Source organism: Cherax quadricarinatus, chromosome 65, assembly GCF_038502225.1.
Source record: "Cherax quadricarinatus isolate ZL_2023a chromosome 65, ASM3850222v1, whole genome shotgun sequence".
Taxonomy (NCBI): domain Eukaryota; kingdom Metazoa; phylum Arthropoda; class Malacostraca; order Decapoda; family Parastacidae; genus Cherax; species Cherax quadricarinatus.
Window position 1 is genome coordinate 12,894,341 of NC_091356.1, and position 18,240 is coordinate 12,912,580.

At 38.8% G+C, this 18,240-nt stretch overlaps 1 protein-coding gene across 3 annotated transcripts in view; it reads right to left on the bottom strand.

The window, feature by feature from the left end:
- Positions 1-3,237: 3,237 nt before the first annotated feature.
- snf (U1 small nuclear ribonucleoprotein A snf) overlaps positions 3,238-18,240 on the bottom strand; it is a 30,900-nt gene continuing 15,897 nt past the window's right edge. For all 3 annotated transcript variants that reach the window (XM_053793791.2, XM_053793792.2, XM_053793793.2), the window contains 3 exons: positions 15,430-15,592; positions 14,149-14,320; positions 3,238-3,863 (listed from right to left, as the gene is read on the bottom strand). In XM_053793791.2, the coding sequence (XP_053649766.1) occupies positions 3,704-3,863; positions 14,149-14,320; positions 15,430-15,592 (495 nt within the window). In that variant the 3' untranslated portion in view covers positions 3,238-3,703. The remainder of the gene's footprint in view (positions 3,864-14,148; positions 14,321-15,429; positions 15,593-18,240) is intronic.

An 18,240-nucleotide genomic window follows, 5' to 3' on the forward strand; every position in this document is an offset into this window, starting at 1 on the left:
CAAGTATTAAAAACCATTTGTCTCCATTCACTCCTATCAAACACGCTCACGCATGCCTGCTGGAAGTCCAAGCCCCTCGCACACAAAACCTCCTTTACCCCCTCCCTCCAACCCTTCCTAGGCCGACCCCTACCCCGCCTTCCTTCCACTACAGACTGATACACTCTTGAAGTCATTCTGTTTCGCTCCATTCTCTCTACATGTCCGAACCACCTCAACAACCCTTCCTCAGCCCTCTGGACAACAGTTTTGGTAATCCCGCACCTCCTCCTAACTTCCAAACTACGAATTCTCTGCATTATATTCACACCACACATTGCCCTCAGACATGACATCTCCACTGCCTCCAGCCTTCTCCTCGCTGCAACATTCATCACCCACGCTTCACACCCATATAAGAGCGTTGGTAAAACTATACTCTCATACATTCCCCTCTTTGCCTCCAAGGACAAAGTTCTTTGTCTCCACAGACTCCTAAGTGCACCACTCACTCTTTTTCCCTCATCAATTCTATGATTCACCTCATCTTTCATAGACCCATCCGCTGACACGTCCACTCCCAAGATATATATGTAACACTTAATACATTATACTCTATATTATAAAAAACTTATACGTATTATAAAAAACTAAGATTTTAAACTTGTTACCTTATGTTAATAATACTAATCCTATTAAAATAGAGATCACTTCTTAAATACAGTGGATCCCCGCCTTACGATATTAATTTGTTCCTGAGAGCTCAACATAAGCCAAAATTATCGTAAGGCGAATTAATTTTCCCCATAAGAAATAATGGAAATCAAATTAATCCGTGCAAGACACCCCGAAGGGGAATCCCCTTCCATTAGGACTTGAGGTAGCAAGTCCTTTTCTGGGGTTACTTCCCTTCTGGACCTCTGTCGCACAACAAATCTGTCCATAGAGGTCTGTACCTCCCGTTCCTTTAAGATTTGCCTAAAATGGGCCACAACATTGTCATTGTAAGTCACCAGCACAGCTTGCAATAGCTGTGTTAGGATGATTTTCATCCATAAAGGTTTGTACTTCAACCCACTTTGCACACATTTCCTTAATCTTTGAAGCAGGCACAATGGATTCCACAACTGGCATAGGCTTCTCAGAGTTAGCCCCAAACCCTTCAAAATCTTTCTTAATTTCCATACTAATTCTCACCCTTTTTACCACAGGGTTGGCACTAGAAGCTTTCTTGGGGCCCATGGTAACTTATTTTGCAGTTACAAGCACAAAAAACACTGGGATAAGGTGAAATGTACCGAATGTATGCGTGGATGCGACTGCACTGGCTGGCTTGTAAACACTGGACCTGAGGCCAAACGTGGGACGCGTCCAGGACGAATCACGTAAGGCGAGTTTTTTAGCGTGAGGCAAGGCAAAATTTTTGCATTAAAATGTATTGTATGGCGGATTTAACTTAACGCGATGCCATCGTAAGGCAGGGGTCCACTGTATCTTGAATAACAAGCGAGGTGAACCACTGAAATGACAATGGGTAAAAGGTGGGTGGTGCACCGAGGCATCTGAGACAAAGATCGCAATTCATGGAAGCAAAAAAATGGGAAATGTACCCAAGTATAGGAGGATGCTGGAGGCAGTATTTGAGGGTAACAGGAACATTATGCAGAGAATTTGGAGTATTAGGAGGTATGGAGTAACCAAAAGTATTATTCACTGTGTGTGTTGAGGTGATTGGGACATTGAGAGGATGGAGAAAAATAGGATGACTTGGAGGGCATATAAATCAAGGGTGGAGGGAAAGCAGGGGTAGGGGACTTCCTAGGAAAGGTTGGTTGCTGTATTTCCTGTTTGGGTTTAGTTTTTAATTACATATATTATTATTATGAAGAAAGGTTGGAGGGAGGGGGGCCAAAAAAGGTTTTGTATGTGAGGGGTTTGGACATCCACCAGGCTTGTGAGATCTAGTTCATTACCTTTGTAACTTGCTCAGCTATCAAAACTTTGGAGTCCAGTCCCTGGACCAATTATGTACCTCTGTAATCTTTTGACTACCGCCCACAGGATGGGTATGGGGTGCATAATAAACTGAAAACTTGTGAGCATGTTAGATAGGAGCAAGTGGAATTATCATCATGGGGGAGTGCTATACCCATAGGGATTATACAGTGCCTGTGGGGGATGTGGAAGGCATTCAGGCTTAATTGAGGGAACTAGAGCACAGATCCAATTTCCAAGAGCAAGAACTCTTCACCAGCATAAAGGAGCTTTCCTTGAGGGGAAGGGGGAAGTGGGTTTCATAATTTCATGTGCTGGAGTGTGAGCCAGGCAACATGAAGGAATTCGGTAAGCTGGTTAGCCAGGCTGGAGTCCTGGAGGCAGGAAGTACAGTGCCTGCACTCTGAAGGAGTGGGTGTGACTGCTATGGTCATCTAAACTGTCATGTCAACACCCTTCAAGCAAGACTGATTGAAAGTGACAGCGTGTTTTCCTCTGTCAGGTCACCATACCTCAGTGGGAGATGGCTGGAGTGCTAAAAAAATAAATTTAGTCAGCTACTGGTGTCAAAATCAAGTGACAACTTTGTTTACGATGTTCAATATACATACACTGTGTACCATCCTCTGACCAGTGTAACTGCTGACTTATATCTTGCACATTATATCCTTAAGCCTAAACATATTACATTAATGAACTCTACATTGAAAACTTTTTTTTTCCCACACCACTCGCCACAAAGATGATCCAGCTTTGTCCATAGACTGCTTGACACTGGTCGCCCATGCATGGATTCCTATGTAAAAATGACCTCGAGTCATGTTAGGGGTTGTCAGGAAAATGTGCCTTTAGATAATTTTTTTTGAGGGAGCTTGTACTGCACAGCTGCACTGTAATATTATATCAAACATGAAAATGCAACAACCCCCTTCAGGTATATAAATTCTGAATAAATATAATAGTAAAAATGCCATGCACTGTTATAAACATGATCATTCATGCATAGTCATATAGAGGAAACACATCTCTACCAAGGTTAAATAGGAACATGACTTATGTTCAAAGAAAGCACTAAATTCTTGAATATTATTATTACAATCAAGGGGGAAGCGCTAGACCCGTAGGATTATACAGCGCCTGGGGGGGATGTGGAAGGCATTCGGGGAACTGGAGCACAGATCCAATTCCCTAAACCAAGAGCCCCTCACCAACATCAAGGAACCTTCCGTGAGGGGAATTCTTGCATAGGACCATAAAATATGCTTTTCCAAAGTATTCTGCTTTATTATCAATACACTATAAAAAATTAGTGACTTGTTAATCGGTAATAAGTATTTTCTAAATATCAGATGTAACGTCACATTAGGGATGATGTTTAAAGCATATTTTTGTGTGTGTTTGTATAAGCAAAGAAATCTGGATTACAAACATACACTTAGAAGTGTAAAATTATCATCCCTGATCATAAAAGTTTTTAATTACAATAGAAACAAATATGTCTGCTGGCACTCTCCATTTTCATAAGTTTGTCATTCCATATGATCATACAGCAAATGACATTTTCAGGTACAACACAGTTTGTAATTCAAATAATACATTACCAAACCATCAAATTTCTAGTCATAGTATATAAATATCCTGAAAATTGGAGCCATTTTGATAATGTTAATTTCACCCAGGTGCAAGATAATATTTCAATGCATGCCAAATAAACATAGCTACATTCACCTCACTTCTTTGCAAAAGCAATTTTCATGGAATGAGTTGGTGTAATCTTGAAACCTTGCAAAGCATCTTTTGCTGCTGCAGACTGCATTTCATTCTCAAACTCAACAAAGGCAATATCGTGCCGGCCAGGGACAAGACGTACTTCCTTAAAGCCAGGAAACCTGAAAAGAGGTTATTTTATATTTATTACATGTCACTAAAAAATTTTCATGCTTACCCAACATCAACCCTTATACCTTAAATATCATTCCTTACCACATGGCAGAAGAAAGAGTAACAAAGTAAGTGCACAATGCAAAAGTTATTAATAGAACTAGGCATTAGAAAACACAATAAAAAGTAAAATACATACACAGTACATTCATTACTTACCTTAAAATATTTGCAGTCTTATTAATGTAGGGCAAGAGGTGAGTAGTATTAATTTGTAGGAAGTCAGATGTAGGCAGCCCATCCCAAACTTAATGTATATGATATTTAAAGTAGCCCAGAGATACAATACATATACAGTATACTCATTACTTACTTCAACCCTTAAACTGTCCAAGCAGATCTACGTTCACATGCGTAGTGCTCCAAAAGTAGACCTACTACGTTTCTTTTACATATAAAAAAAAAGATATCAAAGTTTTTTTACACGTTTTCAAATGTAAAAAAAAAAAAAAATCTACCTTTTTTTACATACTTTCAAATGCTGAAAAAACGTAGATCTACGTTTGGGCAGTTTAAGGGTTAAAATATGTGTCGTCAATGTTGGATGAGAGTTGAGTGGTATTTATTTGTAGGAAGTCAGTGTAGGTAGCCAGTAGGTGTAGCCTGGGCTACACCTACAGGCTATCTACTCAGTGGTGCAGAGCCATATTATTACCATCAACATACAGTAGGGCCCCACTTACACGGCTGGTTAGGTTCCAGGCTACCGCCGTAAAGTGGAACACCCTTTTTTTCCACTTACAAATGCATACAAACACTAGATAACAAGTTTACACTAACATATATTAAGTTAGCAATAGAACCAGGCATCAAAAAACAATAAAAAAGTACAATACACACATAGTGCACTCATTACTTACCTTAAAATATTTATAGTCTTAATCTAGGGTGAGACAAGTAGTATTTATTGTAAGAAATCAAGTGTGGTATGTATGGTAATCAGCCAGGCTACCTTACCAGGCCACACCACCCACACATACAATTCTATGATATTTAAGCATCCCAGAGCGATAAAATGTATATACAGTTCACTCATTACTTACCTTAAAATATAGGGTGAGATGAGTAGTATTTATTGTAAAAAATCAAGTGTGGTATGTATGGTAGTCAGCCGGGCTACCATATCAGGCCAACCCACCCACACATATATTCTATGATATTTAAGCATCCCAGAGCGATAAAATGTATATACAGTTCACTCATTACTTACCTTAAAATATTTGTAGTCTTAATGTAGGGTCAGGAGTAAGTAAATGAGATAAAACGAATAAATGAGAGAGAGAAAGAATGAGTGCATGAGAGAGGACAGGCGCAGAGTTATGTAAACAAACCAGGCGAAGGTAAGTTTTGTAAACAAAGTGTACACGTCTGGTTTGTGTACAAGTTACATTGTGTACAGGTTGTCTCTACATTGATACGGTAGAATAAATAAAGAAGAACACTCCCATTCTCATGTAACATCATTTTGAGAAGAAATGATGCTCTGAGTGAAGGCAATGGAAATAAGTCACTCTGACTTTTTTGGGTTATCCTAGGTTCTCTACACATATGTTGCTATGTATGATAATCTATGTAACTGCATTTGTGTATACCTGAATAAACTTACTTACTTACATACAAAAGGAATAATTTTCTACAGTTACCCCCAGTAAAACATTTTCTCTTATGTTAGATTAGAGAAAATGTTATTCTTGGCATCACTTGTACAAGTTATCTGGCTACCACATCTCATATTTATGTTTATTTATTCTATTGTGGGATGTATTTATCATCTTTTTATGTTATGTATCGTGTTTATTATATAATTTTGAAAAAATATCATAGATGGATTAACGAAAATGTGTATTTAACGTAATATACGACATTTAAATGAGACTCGATGATTATTATTATCATTACTAATATAACGTCTGGAGACATAAGACACTCTTACTGATTTTAATGTGTACCTGCATGCCAGCACAGTATGTAAGTTTATTTAAGTACAGGTATACATAAGTATAATTATCAGAGTATATATAAAATATGAAATAACTTTTAAAAACATTTGAAATTTTGGAGTTTCCAGACAAAATGGAGAGACTTAGTGCTTACTGAGCTCACGAAGAATGTAAACAAACAGGGTGGGGCGCGGTGACCGTATTAGAAAGTCAGGTGGGGGGAGCCGTACAGCGAGTTTTGATCATAATTTGAAATGACCGTATTAGCGGAACGCTGTAAAGTGAAACGCCGTAAAGCGGGGCCCTGCTGTACTTTGTTCACTGAATTTAATCGTTTCTAACAACTACCTTTAGATGCCATCAAAAATGAAGGGAGGAGTAATGAATAATTCATGCCGAGAATTGTAATCAAAAGCGGAGTGGGGGAGTGACTAGGTCAAATGAAGATTCACACACATTTTCTTTGGTGTTGGACTGGAGAAAACGTATTTTTTCCTTCCGCCCGGCATATAAACAGCATGTTTATATGCTATGTAACATGTTTCTTATATAATTTTGAAGAAAATATCATAGATGGATTAATGAAAATGTCTATATTAACATAAGACATTTAAGGTGCCCAAGAGTGATTATTATTATGTACTATTAGTATTAGGTGATGAGGGTATCAAATGATTTAGATAAAGAAAAATTGGATATCAAATTGGGGAGGAGGAGTATGGAAGAAGTGAATGTTTTCAGATACTTGGGAGTTGACGTGTCGGCGGATGGATTTATGAAGGATGAGGTTAATCATAGAATTGATGAGGGAAAAAAGGTGAGTGGTGCATTGAGGTATATGTGGAGTCAAAAAACGTTATCTATGGAGGCAAAGAAGGGTATGTATGAAAGTATAGTAGTACCAAAACTCTTATATGGATGTGAAGCTTGGGTGGTAAATGCAGCAGCGAGGAGACGGTTGGAGGCAGTGGAGATGTCCTGTCTAAGGGCAATGTGTGGTGTAAATATTATGCAGAAAATTCGGAGTGTGGAAATTAGGAGAAGGTGTGGAGTTAATAAAAGCATTAGTCAGAGGGCAGAAGAGGGGTTGTTGAGGTGGTTTGGTCATTTAGAGAGAATGGATCAAAGTAGAATGACATGGAAAGCATATAAATCTATAGGGGAAGGAAAGAGGGGTAGGGGTCGTCCTCGAAAGGGTTGGAAAGAGGGGGTAAAGGAGGTTTTGTGGGTGAGGGGCTTGGACTTCCAGCAAGCGTGCATGAGCGTGTTAGATAGGAGTGAATGGAGACGAATGATACTTGGGACCTGACGATCTGTTGGAGTGTGAGCAGGGTAATATTTAGTGAAGGGATTCAGGGAAACCGGTTATTTTCATATAGTCGGACTTGAGTCCTGGAAATGGGAAGTACAATGCCTGCACTTTAAAGGAGGGGTTTGGGATATTGGCAGTTTGGAGGGATATGTTGTGTATCTCTATACGTATATACTATTAGTATTACTGTGACATTAGACTAGAGGGGCACTCTTAATGATTTTACTGTGTACCTGCATGCCAGCACAGTGTGTAAATAAAGACCAACACTTTCATTCTCATGTAATTTTTAGAAGGAATGATGTTCTGACAAATTATTATTACAAGTTGTTGTTATTATTGCAAGTTATTATTATTTATAGGTAGTAGGTTGGTAGACAGCAACCACCCAGGGAGGTACTACCGTCCTGCCAAGTGAGTGTAAAACGAAAGCCTGTGATTGTTTTACATGATGGTAGGATTGCTGATGTCTTTTGTCTGTCTCATAAATATGCAAGATTACAGGTATGTCTTGCTACTTCTACTTACACTTAGGTCACACTACACATACATGTACACATTTATTTATACACACTAATCTGAGTTTTCTTTGATTTTATCTTAACAGTTCTTGGTCTTATTACTTTTCCTTTTATATCCATGGGGAAGTGGAATAAGAATCTTTCCTCCGTAAGCCATGCGTGTTGTAAAAGTCAACTAAAATGCCGGGAACAATGGGCTAGTAACCCCGTTTCCTGTAAAGATTACTAAAAAGAATAAGAAGAAAATTGTCAAAGTGGGAAGTCTGAATGTGCGTGGATGTTGTGCAAATGATAAGAAAGAGATGATTGTGGATGTTATGAATGAGAAGAAGCTGGATGTCCTGGCTTTAAGTGAAACAAAGCTGAAGGGGGTGGGAGAGTTTCAATGGAGAGGAATAAATGGGATTAGGTCAGGGGTTTCAAATAGAATTAGAGCTAAAGAAGGAGTAGCAATAATGTTGAAGGATAAGCTATGGCAGGAAAAGAGGGACTATAAATGTATTAATTCAAGGATTATGTGGAGTAAAATAAAGATTGGATGTGAAAAGTGGGTTATAATAAGCGTGTATGCATCTGGAGAAGAGAGAAGTGTAGAGGAGAGAGAGAGAGATTTTGGGAAATGTTGAGTGAATGCGTGGGGAGTTTTGAATCAAGTGTGAGAGTAATGGTGGTTGGGGATTTCAATGCTAAAGTGGGTAAAAATGTTATGGAGGTAGTAGTAGGTAAATTTGGGGTGCCAGGGGTAAATGTAAATAGGGAGCCTTTAATTGAGCTATGTGTAGAAAGAGATTTGGTAATAAGTAATACATATTTTATGAAAAAGAGGATAAATAAATATACAAGGTATGATGTAGCACGTAATGAAAGTAGTTTATTAGATTATGTATTGGTGGATAAAAGGTTGATGGGTAGGCTCCAGGATGTACATATTTATAGAGGGGCAACTGATATATCGGATCATTATTTAGTTGTAGCTACAGTTAGAGTAAGAGGTAGATGGGAAAAGAGGAAGGTGGCAACAACAAGTAAGAGGGAGGTGAAAGTGTATAAACTAAGGGAGGAGGAAGTTCAGGTGAGATATAAGCGACTATTGGCAGAAAGGTAGGCTAGTGCAAAGATGAGTAGTGGGGGGTTGAAGAGGGTTGGAATAGTTTTAAAAATGCAGTAATAGAATGTGGGGCAGAAGTTTGTGGTTATAGGAGGGTGGGGGCAGGAGGAAAGAGGAGTGATTGGTGGAATGATGAAGTAAAGGGTGTGATAAAAGAGAAAAAGGTAGCTTATGAGAGGTTTTTACAAAGCAGAAGTGTTTTAAGAAGAGCAGAGTATATGGAGAGTAAAAGAAAGGTAGAGAGAGTGGTGAGAGAGTGCAAAAGGAGAGCAGATGATAGAGTGGGAGAGGCACTGTCAAGAAATTTTAATGAAAATAATAAAAAATTTTGGAGTGAGCTAAACAAGTTAAGAAAGCCTAGGGAAAGTATGGATTTGTCAGTTAAAAACAGAGTAGGGGAGTTAGTAGATGGGGAGATGGAGGTATTAGGTAGATGGCGAGAATATTTTGAGGAACTTTTAAATGTTAAGGAAGAAAGAGAGGCAGTAATTTCATGCACTGGTCAGGGAAGTATACCATCTTTTAGGAGTGAAGAAGAGCAGAATGTAAGTGTGGGGGAGGTACGTGAGGCATTACATAGAATGAAAGGGGGTAAAGCAGCTGGAACTGATGGGATCATGACAGAAATGTTAAAAGCAGGGGGGATATAGTGTTGGAGTGGTTGGTACTTTTGTTTAATAAATGTATGAAAGAGGGGAAGGTACCTAGGGATTGGCGGAGAGCATGTATAGTCCCTTTATATAAAGGGAAAGGGGACAAAAAGAGACTAAAAATTATAGAGGAATAAGTTTACTGAGTATACCAGGAAAAGTGTACGGTAGGGTTATAATTGAAAGAATTAGAGGTAAGACAGAATGTAGGATTGCGGATGAGCAAGGAGGTTTCAGAGTGGGTAGGGGATGTGTAGATCAAGTGTTTACATTGAAGCATATATGTGAACAGTATTTAGATAAAGGTAGGGAAGTTTTTATTGCATTTATGGATTTAGAAAAGGCATATGATAGAGTGGATAGAGGAGCAATGTGGCAGATGTTGCAAGTATATGGAATAGGTGGTAAGTTATTAAATGCTGTAAAGTTTTTATGAGGATAGTGAGGCTCAGGTTAGGGTGTGTAGAAGAGAGGGAGAATACTTCCCAGTAAAAGTAGGTCTTAGACAGGGATGTGTAATGTCACCATGGTTGTTTAATATATTTATAGATGGGGCTGTAAAAAAAGTAAATGCTAGGGTGTTCGAGAGAGGGGTAGGATTAAATTTTGGGGAATCAAATTCAAATTGGGAACTGACACAGTTGCTTTTTGCTGATGATACTGTGCTTATGGGAGATTCTAGAGAAAAATTGCAAAGGTTAGTGGATGAGTTTGGGAATGTGTGTAAAGGTAGAAAGTTGAAAGTGAACATAGAAAAGAGTAAGGTGATGAGGGTATCAAATGATTTAGATAAAGAAAAATTGGATATCAAATTGGGGAGGAGGAGTATGGAAGAAGTGAATGTTTTCAGATACTTGGGAGTTGACGTGTCAGCGGATGGATTTATGAAGGATGAGGTTAATCATAGAATTGATGAGGGAAAAAATGTGAGTGGTGCGTTGAGGTATATGTGGAGTCGTAAATGCAGCAGCGAGGAGACGGTTGGAGGCAGTGGAGATGTCCTGTTTAAGGGCAATGTGTGGTGTAAATATTATGCAGAAAATTTGGAGTGTGGAAATTAGGAAAAGGTGTGGAGTTAATAAAAGTATTAGTCAGAGGGCAGAAGAGGGGTTGTTGAGGTGGTTTGGTCATTTAGAGAGAATGTATCAAAGTAGAATGACATGGAAAGCATATAAATCTATAGGGGAAGGAAGGCGGGGTAGGGGTCATCTTCGAAAGGGTTGGAGAGAGGGGGTAAAGGAGGTTTTGTGGGCAAGGGGCCTGGACTTCCAGCAAGCGTGCCTGAGCGTGTTAGATAGGAGTGAATGGAGACGAATGGTACTTGGGACCTGACGATCTGTTGGAGAGTGAGCAGGGTAATATTTAGTGAAGGGATTCAGGGAAACCGGTTTTCATATAGTCGGACTTGAGTGCTGGAAATGGGAAGTACAATGCCTGCACTTTAAAGGAGGGGTTTGGGATATTGGCAGTTTGGAGGGATATGTTGTGTATCTTTATATGTGTATGCTTCTAAACTGTGTATTCTGAGCACCTCTGCAAAAACTGTGATAATGTGCGAGTGTGGTGAAAGTGTTGAATGATGATGAAAGTATTTTCTTTTTGGGGATTTTCTTTCTTTTTTGGGTCACCCGGCCTCGGTGGGAGACGGCCGACTTGTTGAAAAAAAAAAAAAAATTATTATTATTACAAGTTATTTTTTTTCAACAAGTCAGCCGTCTCCCACCTAGGGAGGGTGACCCAAAAAGAAAGAAAATCCCCAAAACGAAAATACTTTCATTATCATTCAACACTTTCACCTCACTCACATCATAATCAGTGTTTTTGTAGAGGTGCTCAGAATACAACAGTTTAGAAGCATATACGTATAAAGATACACAACATATCCCTCCAAACTGCCAATATCTCAAACCCCTCCTTTAACCCTTTGAGGGTCGACAGGCCCTCTCCAAAACTCGTTCTCAAAATACATGACATCATAAAGACACCAAAAGTTTGAAATTTGATAGCTTATATAAAGTTAGCGTATGTTTAAAGACTACACGGCCAACACTGTATAGTCGACCATCGATAGAACTCCAATCGAATGGGTGCAAGAAACCACTCATTTATGCCTATCCAGTACAGTCAGAATCAATTTTGCCAATTTCACACAAATTTCAAAAGATGCCAATTTCCGAATAGGGTCCAGAATAAACAAGAAAGACATTCCTGGCACTAAAATGACATTTCCTCTAGTCATTAGTCATGTCTCAAGGCCCCTCTTATATTCTTTTGCTTTCCACTTTGAATTTTTATTTTCACAAAAAATATAAGATTTACTGTTATGCAGACTACTGCATTAGTGTAAAAAATGGTATAAATATTATTGGTGCACTTGTGAAAGAATATTAGACTCACCAGTTGACGTGTATTGCACGCTTGGCACGATTTGTTTACTTTTGAAGTTTGGCAAAAATCGAACATTTCTGCTACTTTGAGCTCAATTTCAAGGCACCTTTCTTTGTAAAACCAGTCAAAATCATCTCAATTTCTGTAATATGTATTGCATTCTATAAAATGAAACCAAGAAAACTAGAATACAACAATAAATACCATACGAAAATACACTGCAAAGTCGCTGATTTATTAAAAAAAAATGGTAATAGTTTTTTTTTCTCATTATGCACTGTGTGCTGCAGGATTTTTTTTAGACTGTGCACACTGACCACATAGACCCATTCTTTCATATGAAGGCCTACCAGCTTTCTCCCACTAGATTTGAGGCCGCTAGAATTTATGAGTACTAGTACGTCAAAAACCCCTACGCGTAAGACGTACTAGTACGACGAAAACCCTCAAAGGGTTAAAGTGCAGGCACTGTACTTCCCATTTCCAGCACTCAAGTCCGGCTATGTAAAAATAACCGGTTTCCCTGAATTCCTTCACTAAATATTACCCTGCTCAGACTAACAGCTCGTCAGGTCCCAAAAACCATTTGTCTCCATTCACTCCCCTCTAACACACTCATGCCCGCATGCTGGAAGTCCAAGTTATTATTATTATAAGTTATAGAAGCATAATAAAAAAGAAGCGCTAAACCCACAAGGGTCGTGAACAGCTATAGATAGAGTGAAGGCATACAAAAGGAATAAATTTCTAGTTAAGTTTACTGGGCTTTGACCAGAGAAAACGTAATTCTTCCGATCCTCCCACCAACCGTTTGGCAAACATATCTCATATTTAGGCCAATTTTTATACTTTGGGTATATGTATCATGTTTATATGTTACGCCCAAGAGACTATATGGCGTCAAGAGTAGAGAAACTCTTAGTGATTTTAATATGTACCTGCATGCCAGAACAGTGAGTAAGTATATTTAGGTACAGGTACACATAGGTATAATTATCAGATGTTATCCAAGGAGGCAAAGAAGGGAATGTATGAGAGCATAGTGGTGACTCACAAAATCATAATAACACGATTGCAAATAAACCATACCACGGGCGGGTATAGAACCCGCGATCAGAGAGTCTCAAAACTCCAGACCGTCGCGTTAGCCACTGGACCAGCTAGCCACAATAAGATTCGTCCAACTAGGTATATTTCTACACCATAGGAAGGTTAGCATAGGCACCACTGTGACCACAAATGCAAGTTTTTACAGACGAATCTCCAGCTAGCGTGGCCGTGACGAACTCTAGCTCAAGTCCCCTCAAAGCCGTAAACATGACTCATGAAATCGTAATGACACGATTGCAAACAAACCATACCACGGGTGGGGATAGAACCAGCGATCAGAGAGTCTCAAAACTCCAGACCGTCGCGTTAGCCACTGGACCAGCTAGCCACAATAAGATTCATCCAACTAGGTATATTTCTACACCATAGGAAGGTTAGCATAGGCACCACTGTGACCACAAATGCAAGTTTTTACAGATGAATCCCCAGCTAGCGTGGCCATGACGAGCTATCCAATACAGTGGTCAGAATTTAGCAATTTTGCCAATTTCAAACAAATTTCAAAAGATGCCAATTTCCAAATAGGGTCCAGAATAAACAAGAAAGACATTCCTGGCACTAAAATAACATTTCCTCTGTTCGTCAGCCACATCCCCAGGCCCCTCTTATATTTCTTTGGCTTTCCACTTTCAATTTTTATTCTTACGAAAAACAGATGATCTACTGTTATGCAGACTGCTGCATTAGTGTAGAAATGGTATAAATAATATCAGCGCACTTGTGAAAGAATATTAGACTCACCAGTTGACGTGTATTGGACGCTTGGCATGATTTGTTTACTTTTGAACTTTGGTAAACATCAAACATTTCTGCTACTTTGAGCTCAATTTCAAGGTACTTTTCATTGTAAAACCAGTCAAAATCATCTCAATTTCTGTAATATGTCTTCCATTCTATAAAATGAGACCAAGAAAACTAGAATACAACAATAAATACCATACGAAAATACAGTGCAAAGTCGCTGTTTTATTCCAAAAACACGGTCAAAGTTTTTTTTTCTCATTATGCACTGTGTGTTGTAGGATTTTTTTATACTGCATACACTGACCACATAGACCCATTCTTTCACATGTATGCCTACCAGTTTTCTCCCACTAGATCTGAAGGCGCTAGAATTTAGGCGTACTAGTACGTCAAAAACCCTGGGTCGTAAGCCGTACTAGTACGGCCGAAACCCTCAAAGGGTTAAAACAATAGGACTTACTGTGTGAAAAGCATGGACAACATCATTTCAGAGGTTTCATCTGGAAGATTTGTCAGGAAAAGAATCTGGTTGGGAGGTTGTTCTGGTACACCAATTCCACTACCACCATGAACAGGGGGTGGCTGGTTGAAGAGATTTGGCCGTGGGGGTACAACAGTTGCTCCTGCTTTGGCTGAAAAAGTACAGTAGCATGATAGAAAGATTTAACACAAGTAAAAATATCCAGTGTGATCTTATTTATCAGCCTCAGAAACCACATGCTTCTGAGGGGCCAAGAGTCTCAGCATGTCTCAGGTTCAGTTACCTGATAGACTACGAGAGCAAGGATGTTTTCATCATATACTAAAACATCTCTCACAATAATGAGATAAGTTTTCTCATAATTTGAAATACATATCTAATTTATGAAGCCCATATTAGTAATAACAAAAAATAATAAACTGAGGAATCTCTACAGTGGTAACCAATGGATAAAAATTTAGGCCATTTTGAATAAAGGAAACATGACAAAGGTACATTCAGTGAGGATTACCTGTACAACTGTACTGAAAATGAAATGTATGAACTCCCACACTATTTATAGTGTGGGAGATCAATTTGTACAGCACAAACCTCCTAAATTTTTACATACAGACAAAACACGGGACTGGTTTAACCAGTCATACCATGGGCTCCATAAATAGAGGTAACAATTAAAATTTAGCAAAAATGAACACAGGCTTTTCCATATAACATTATTCTAATTTGGAAACAGGATGTTAGATTTTGGCTAATAGAGTGGACCCCCGGTTAATGATCACCTCCGAATGCTACCAATTATAGTAAGTGTATTTATGTAAGTGTGTTTGTACGTGTATGTTTGGGGCTCTGAAATGGACTAATCTACTTCACAATATTCCTTATGGGAACAAATTCGGTCAGTACTGGCACCTGAACATACTTCTGGAGTGAAAAAATATCGTTAACCGGGGTCCACTGTATATCAGTTTTAAAAGTAGCTTAAAAAATGCAATGTTCTGGCCTTAATGTTTCCTCTATTTTTTTTAATTAAACTCAATTTCTTAAAACATTCTTCAAAAAGTACTTTATTATCAAGAATCAGGTTATTAAAATGCATTTTTTGTACAGGCTTTCACTGATTATCCAGAAAACTAAAAATATACACAGTAATACTGTTAAGAATATGATTTTTCTGTTAAGTTGCCTGCTTTACATTCTAGTGCTGTGAGGTAGAAGTATGCAGTGTTTTGGTCTTGGGGTGAGAAAACAATGAGTGCTAACCTGCAACACTGGCTGCTCCTGTGGCAGGTGCTGCTGATGTTCCCTTGGGCTCTTTTCCTTTTTTCTTCTTCTTCTCCTCCTCTTTTCGTTTGCTTCCCCGCTCTTTATATGTGCCCTTCTGTTTTGCTATCAAGTCAGAATCTGTCTTGGAATAGGCAATTTTCTGTTGGGAGTAAATGTTAATTTTATATATATATATATATAATGTATGTATATATATATATATATATATATATATATATATATATATATATATATATATATATATATATATATATATATATATATATATATATATATATATATTTTTTTTTTTTTTTTCAACAAGTCGGCCGTCTCCCACCGAGGCAGGGTGACCCAAAAAAGAAAGAAAATCCCCAAAAAGAAAATACTTTCATCATCATTCAACACTTTCACCACACTCGCACATTATCACTGTTTTTGCAGAGGTGCTCAGAATACAACAGTCTAGAAGCATACACATATAAAGATACACAACATATCCCTCCAAACTGCCAATATCCCAAACCCCTCCTTTAAAGTGCAGGCATTGTACTTCCCATTTCCAGGACTCAAGTCCGACTATATGAAAATAACCGGTTTCCATGAATCCCTTCACTAAATATTACCCTGCTCACACTCCAACAGATCGTCAGGTCCCAAGTACCATTCGTCTCCATTCACTCCTATCTAACACGCTCACGCACGCTTGCTGGAAGTCCAAGCCCCTCGCCCACAAAACCTCCTTTACCCCCTCTCTCCAACCCTTTCGAGGACGACCCCTACCCCGCCTTCCTTCCCCTATAGATTTATATGCTTTCCATGTCATTCTACTTTGATCCATTCTCTCTAAATGACCAAACCACCTCAATAACCCCTCTACTGCCCTCTGACTAATACTTTTATTAACTCCACACCTTCTCCTAATTTCCACACTCCGAATTTTCTGCATAATATTTACACCACACATTGCCCTTAAACAGGACATCTCCACTGCCTCCAACCGTCTCCTCGCTGCTGCATTTACCACCCAAGCTTCACACCCATATAAAAGCGTGGGTACTACTATACTTTCATACATTCCCTTCTTTGCCTCCATAGATAACGTTTTTTGACTTCACATATACCTCAACGCACCACTCACCTTTTTTCCCTCATCAATTCTATGATTAACCTCATCCTTCATAAATCCATCTGCCGACACGTCAACTCCCAAGTATCTGAAAACATTCACTTCTTCCATACTCCTCCTCCCCAATTTGATATCCAATTTTTCTTTATCTAAACCATTTGACACCCTCATCACGTTACTCTTTTCTATGTTCACTTTCAACTTTCTACCTTTACACACATTCCCAAACTCATCCACTAACCTTTGCAATTTTTCTTTAGAATCTCCCATAAGCACAGTATCATCAGCAAAAAGTAACTGTGTCAATTCCCATTTTGAATTTGATTCCCCATAATTTAATCCCACCCCTCTCCCAAACACCCTAGCATTTACTTCCTTTACAACCCCATCTATAAATATATTAAACAACCATGGTGACATTACACATCCCTGTCTAAGACCTACTTTTACCGGGAAGTAGTCTCCCTCTCTTCTACACACCCTAACCTGAGCCTCACTATCCTCATAAAAACTCTTTACAGCATTTAATAACTTACCACCTATTCCATATACTTGCAACATCTGCCACATTGCTCCTCTATCCACTCTATCATATGCCTTTTCTAAATCCATAAATGCAATAAAAACTTCCCTATCTTTATCTAAATACTGTTCACATATATGCTTCAATGTAAACACCTGATCTACACATCCCCTACCCACTCTAAAACCTCCTTGCTCATCCGCAATCCTACATTCTGTCTTACCTCTAATTCTTTCAATTATAACCCTACCGTACACATTTTTACTGGTATACTCAGTAAGCTTATTCCTCTATAATTTTTACAGTCTCTTTTGTCCCCTTTCCCTTTATATAAAGGGACTATACATCCTCTCTGCCAATCCCTAGGTACCTTCCCCTCTTTCATACATTTATTAAACAAAAGTACCAACCACTCCAACACTATATCCCCCCCTGCTTTTAACATTTCTGTCATGATCCCATCAGTTCCAGCTGCTTTACCCCCTTTCATTTTACGTAATGCCTCACGTACCTCACCCACACTTACATTCTGCTCTTCTTCACTCCTAAAAGATGGTATACCTCCCTGACCAGTGCATGAAATTACTGCCTCTCTTTCTTCCTTAACATTTAAAAGTTCCTCAAAATATTCTCGCCATCTACACAATACCTCCATCTCCCCATCTACTAACTCCCCTACTCTGTTTTTAACTGACAAATCCATATTTTCCCTAGGCTTTCTTAACTTGTTTAACTCCAAAATTTTTTCTTATTTTCATTAAAATTTCTTGACAGTGCCTCTCCCACTCTTTCATCTGCTCTCCTTTTGCACTCTCTCACCACTCTCTTTACCTTTCTTTTACTCTCCATATACTCTGCTCTTCTTATAACACTTCTGCTTTGTAAAAACCTCTCATAAGCTACCTTTTTCTCTTTTATCACACCCTTTACTTCATCATTCCACCAATCACTCCTCTTTCCTCCTGCCCCCACCCTCCTATAACCACAAACTTCTGCCCCACATTCTAATACTGCATTTTTAAAACTATCCCAACCCTCTTCAACCCCCCACTACTCATCTTTGCACTAGCCCACCTTTCTGCCAATAGTCGCTTATATCTCACCCGAACTTCCTCCTCCCTTAGTTTATACACTTTCACCTCCCTCTTACTTGTTG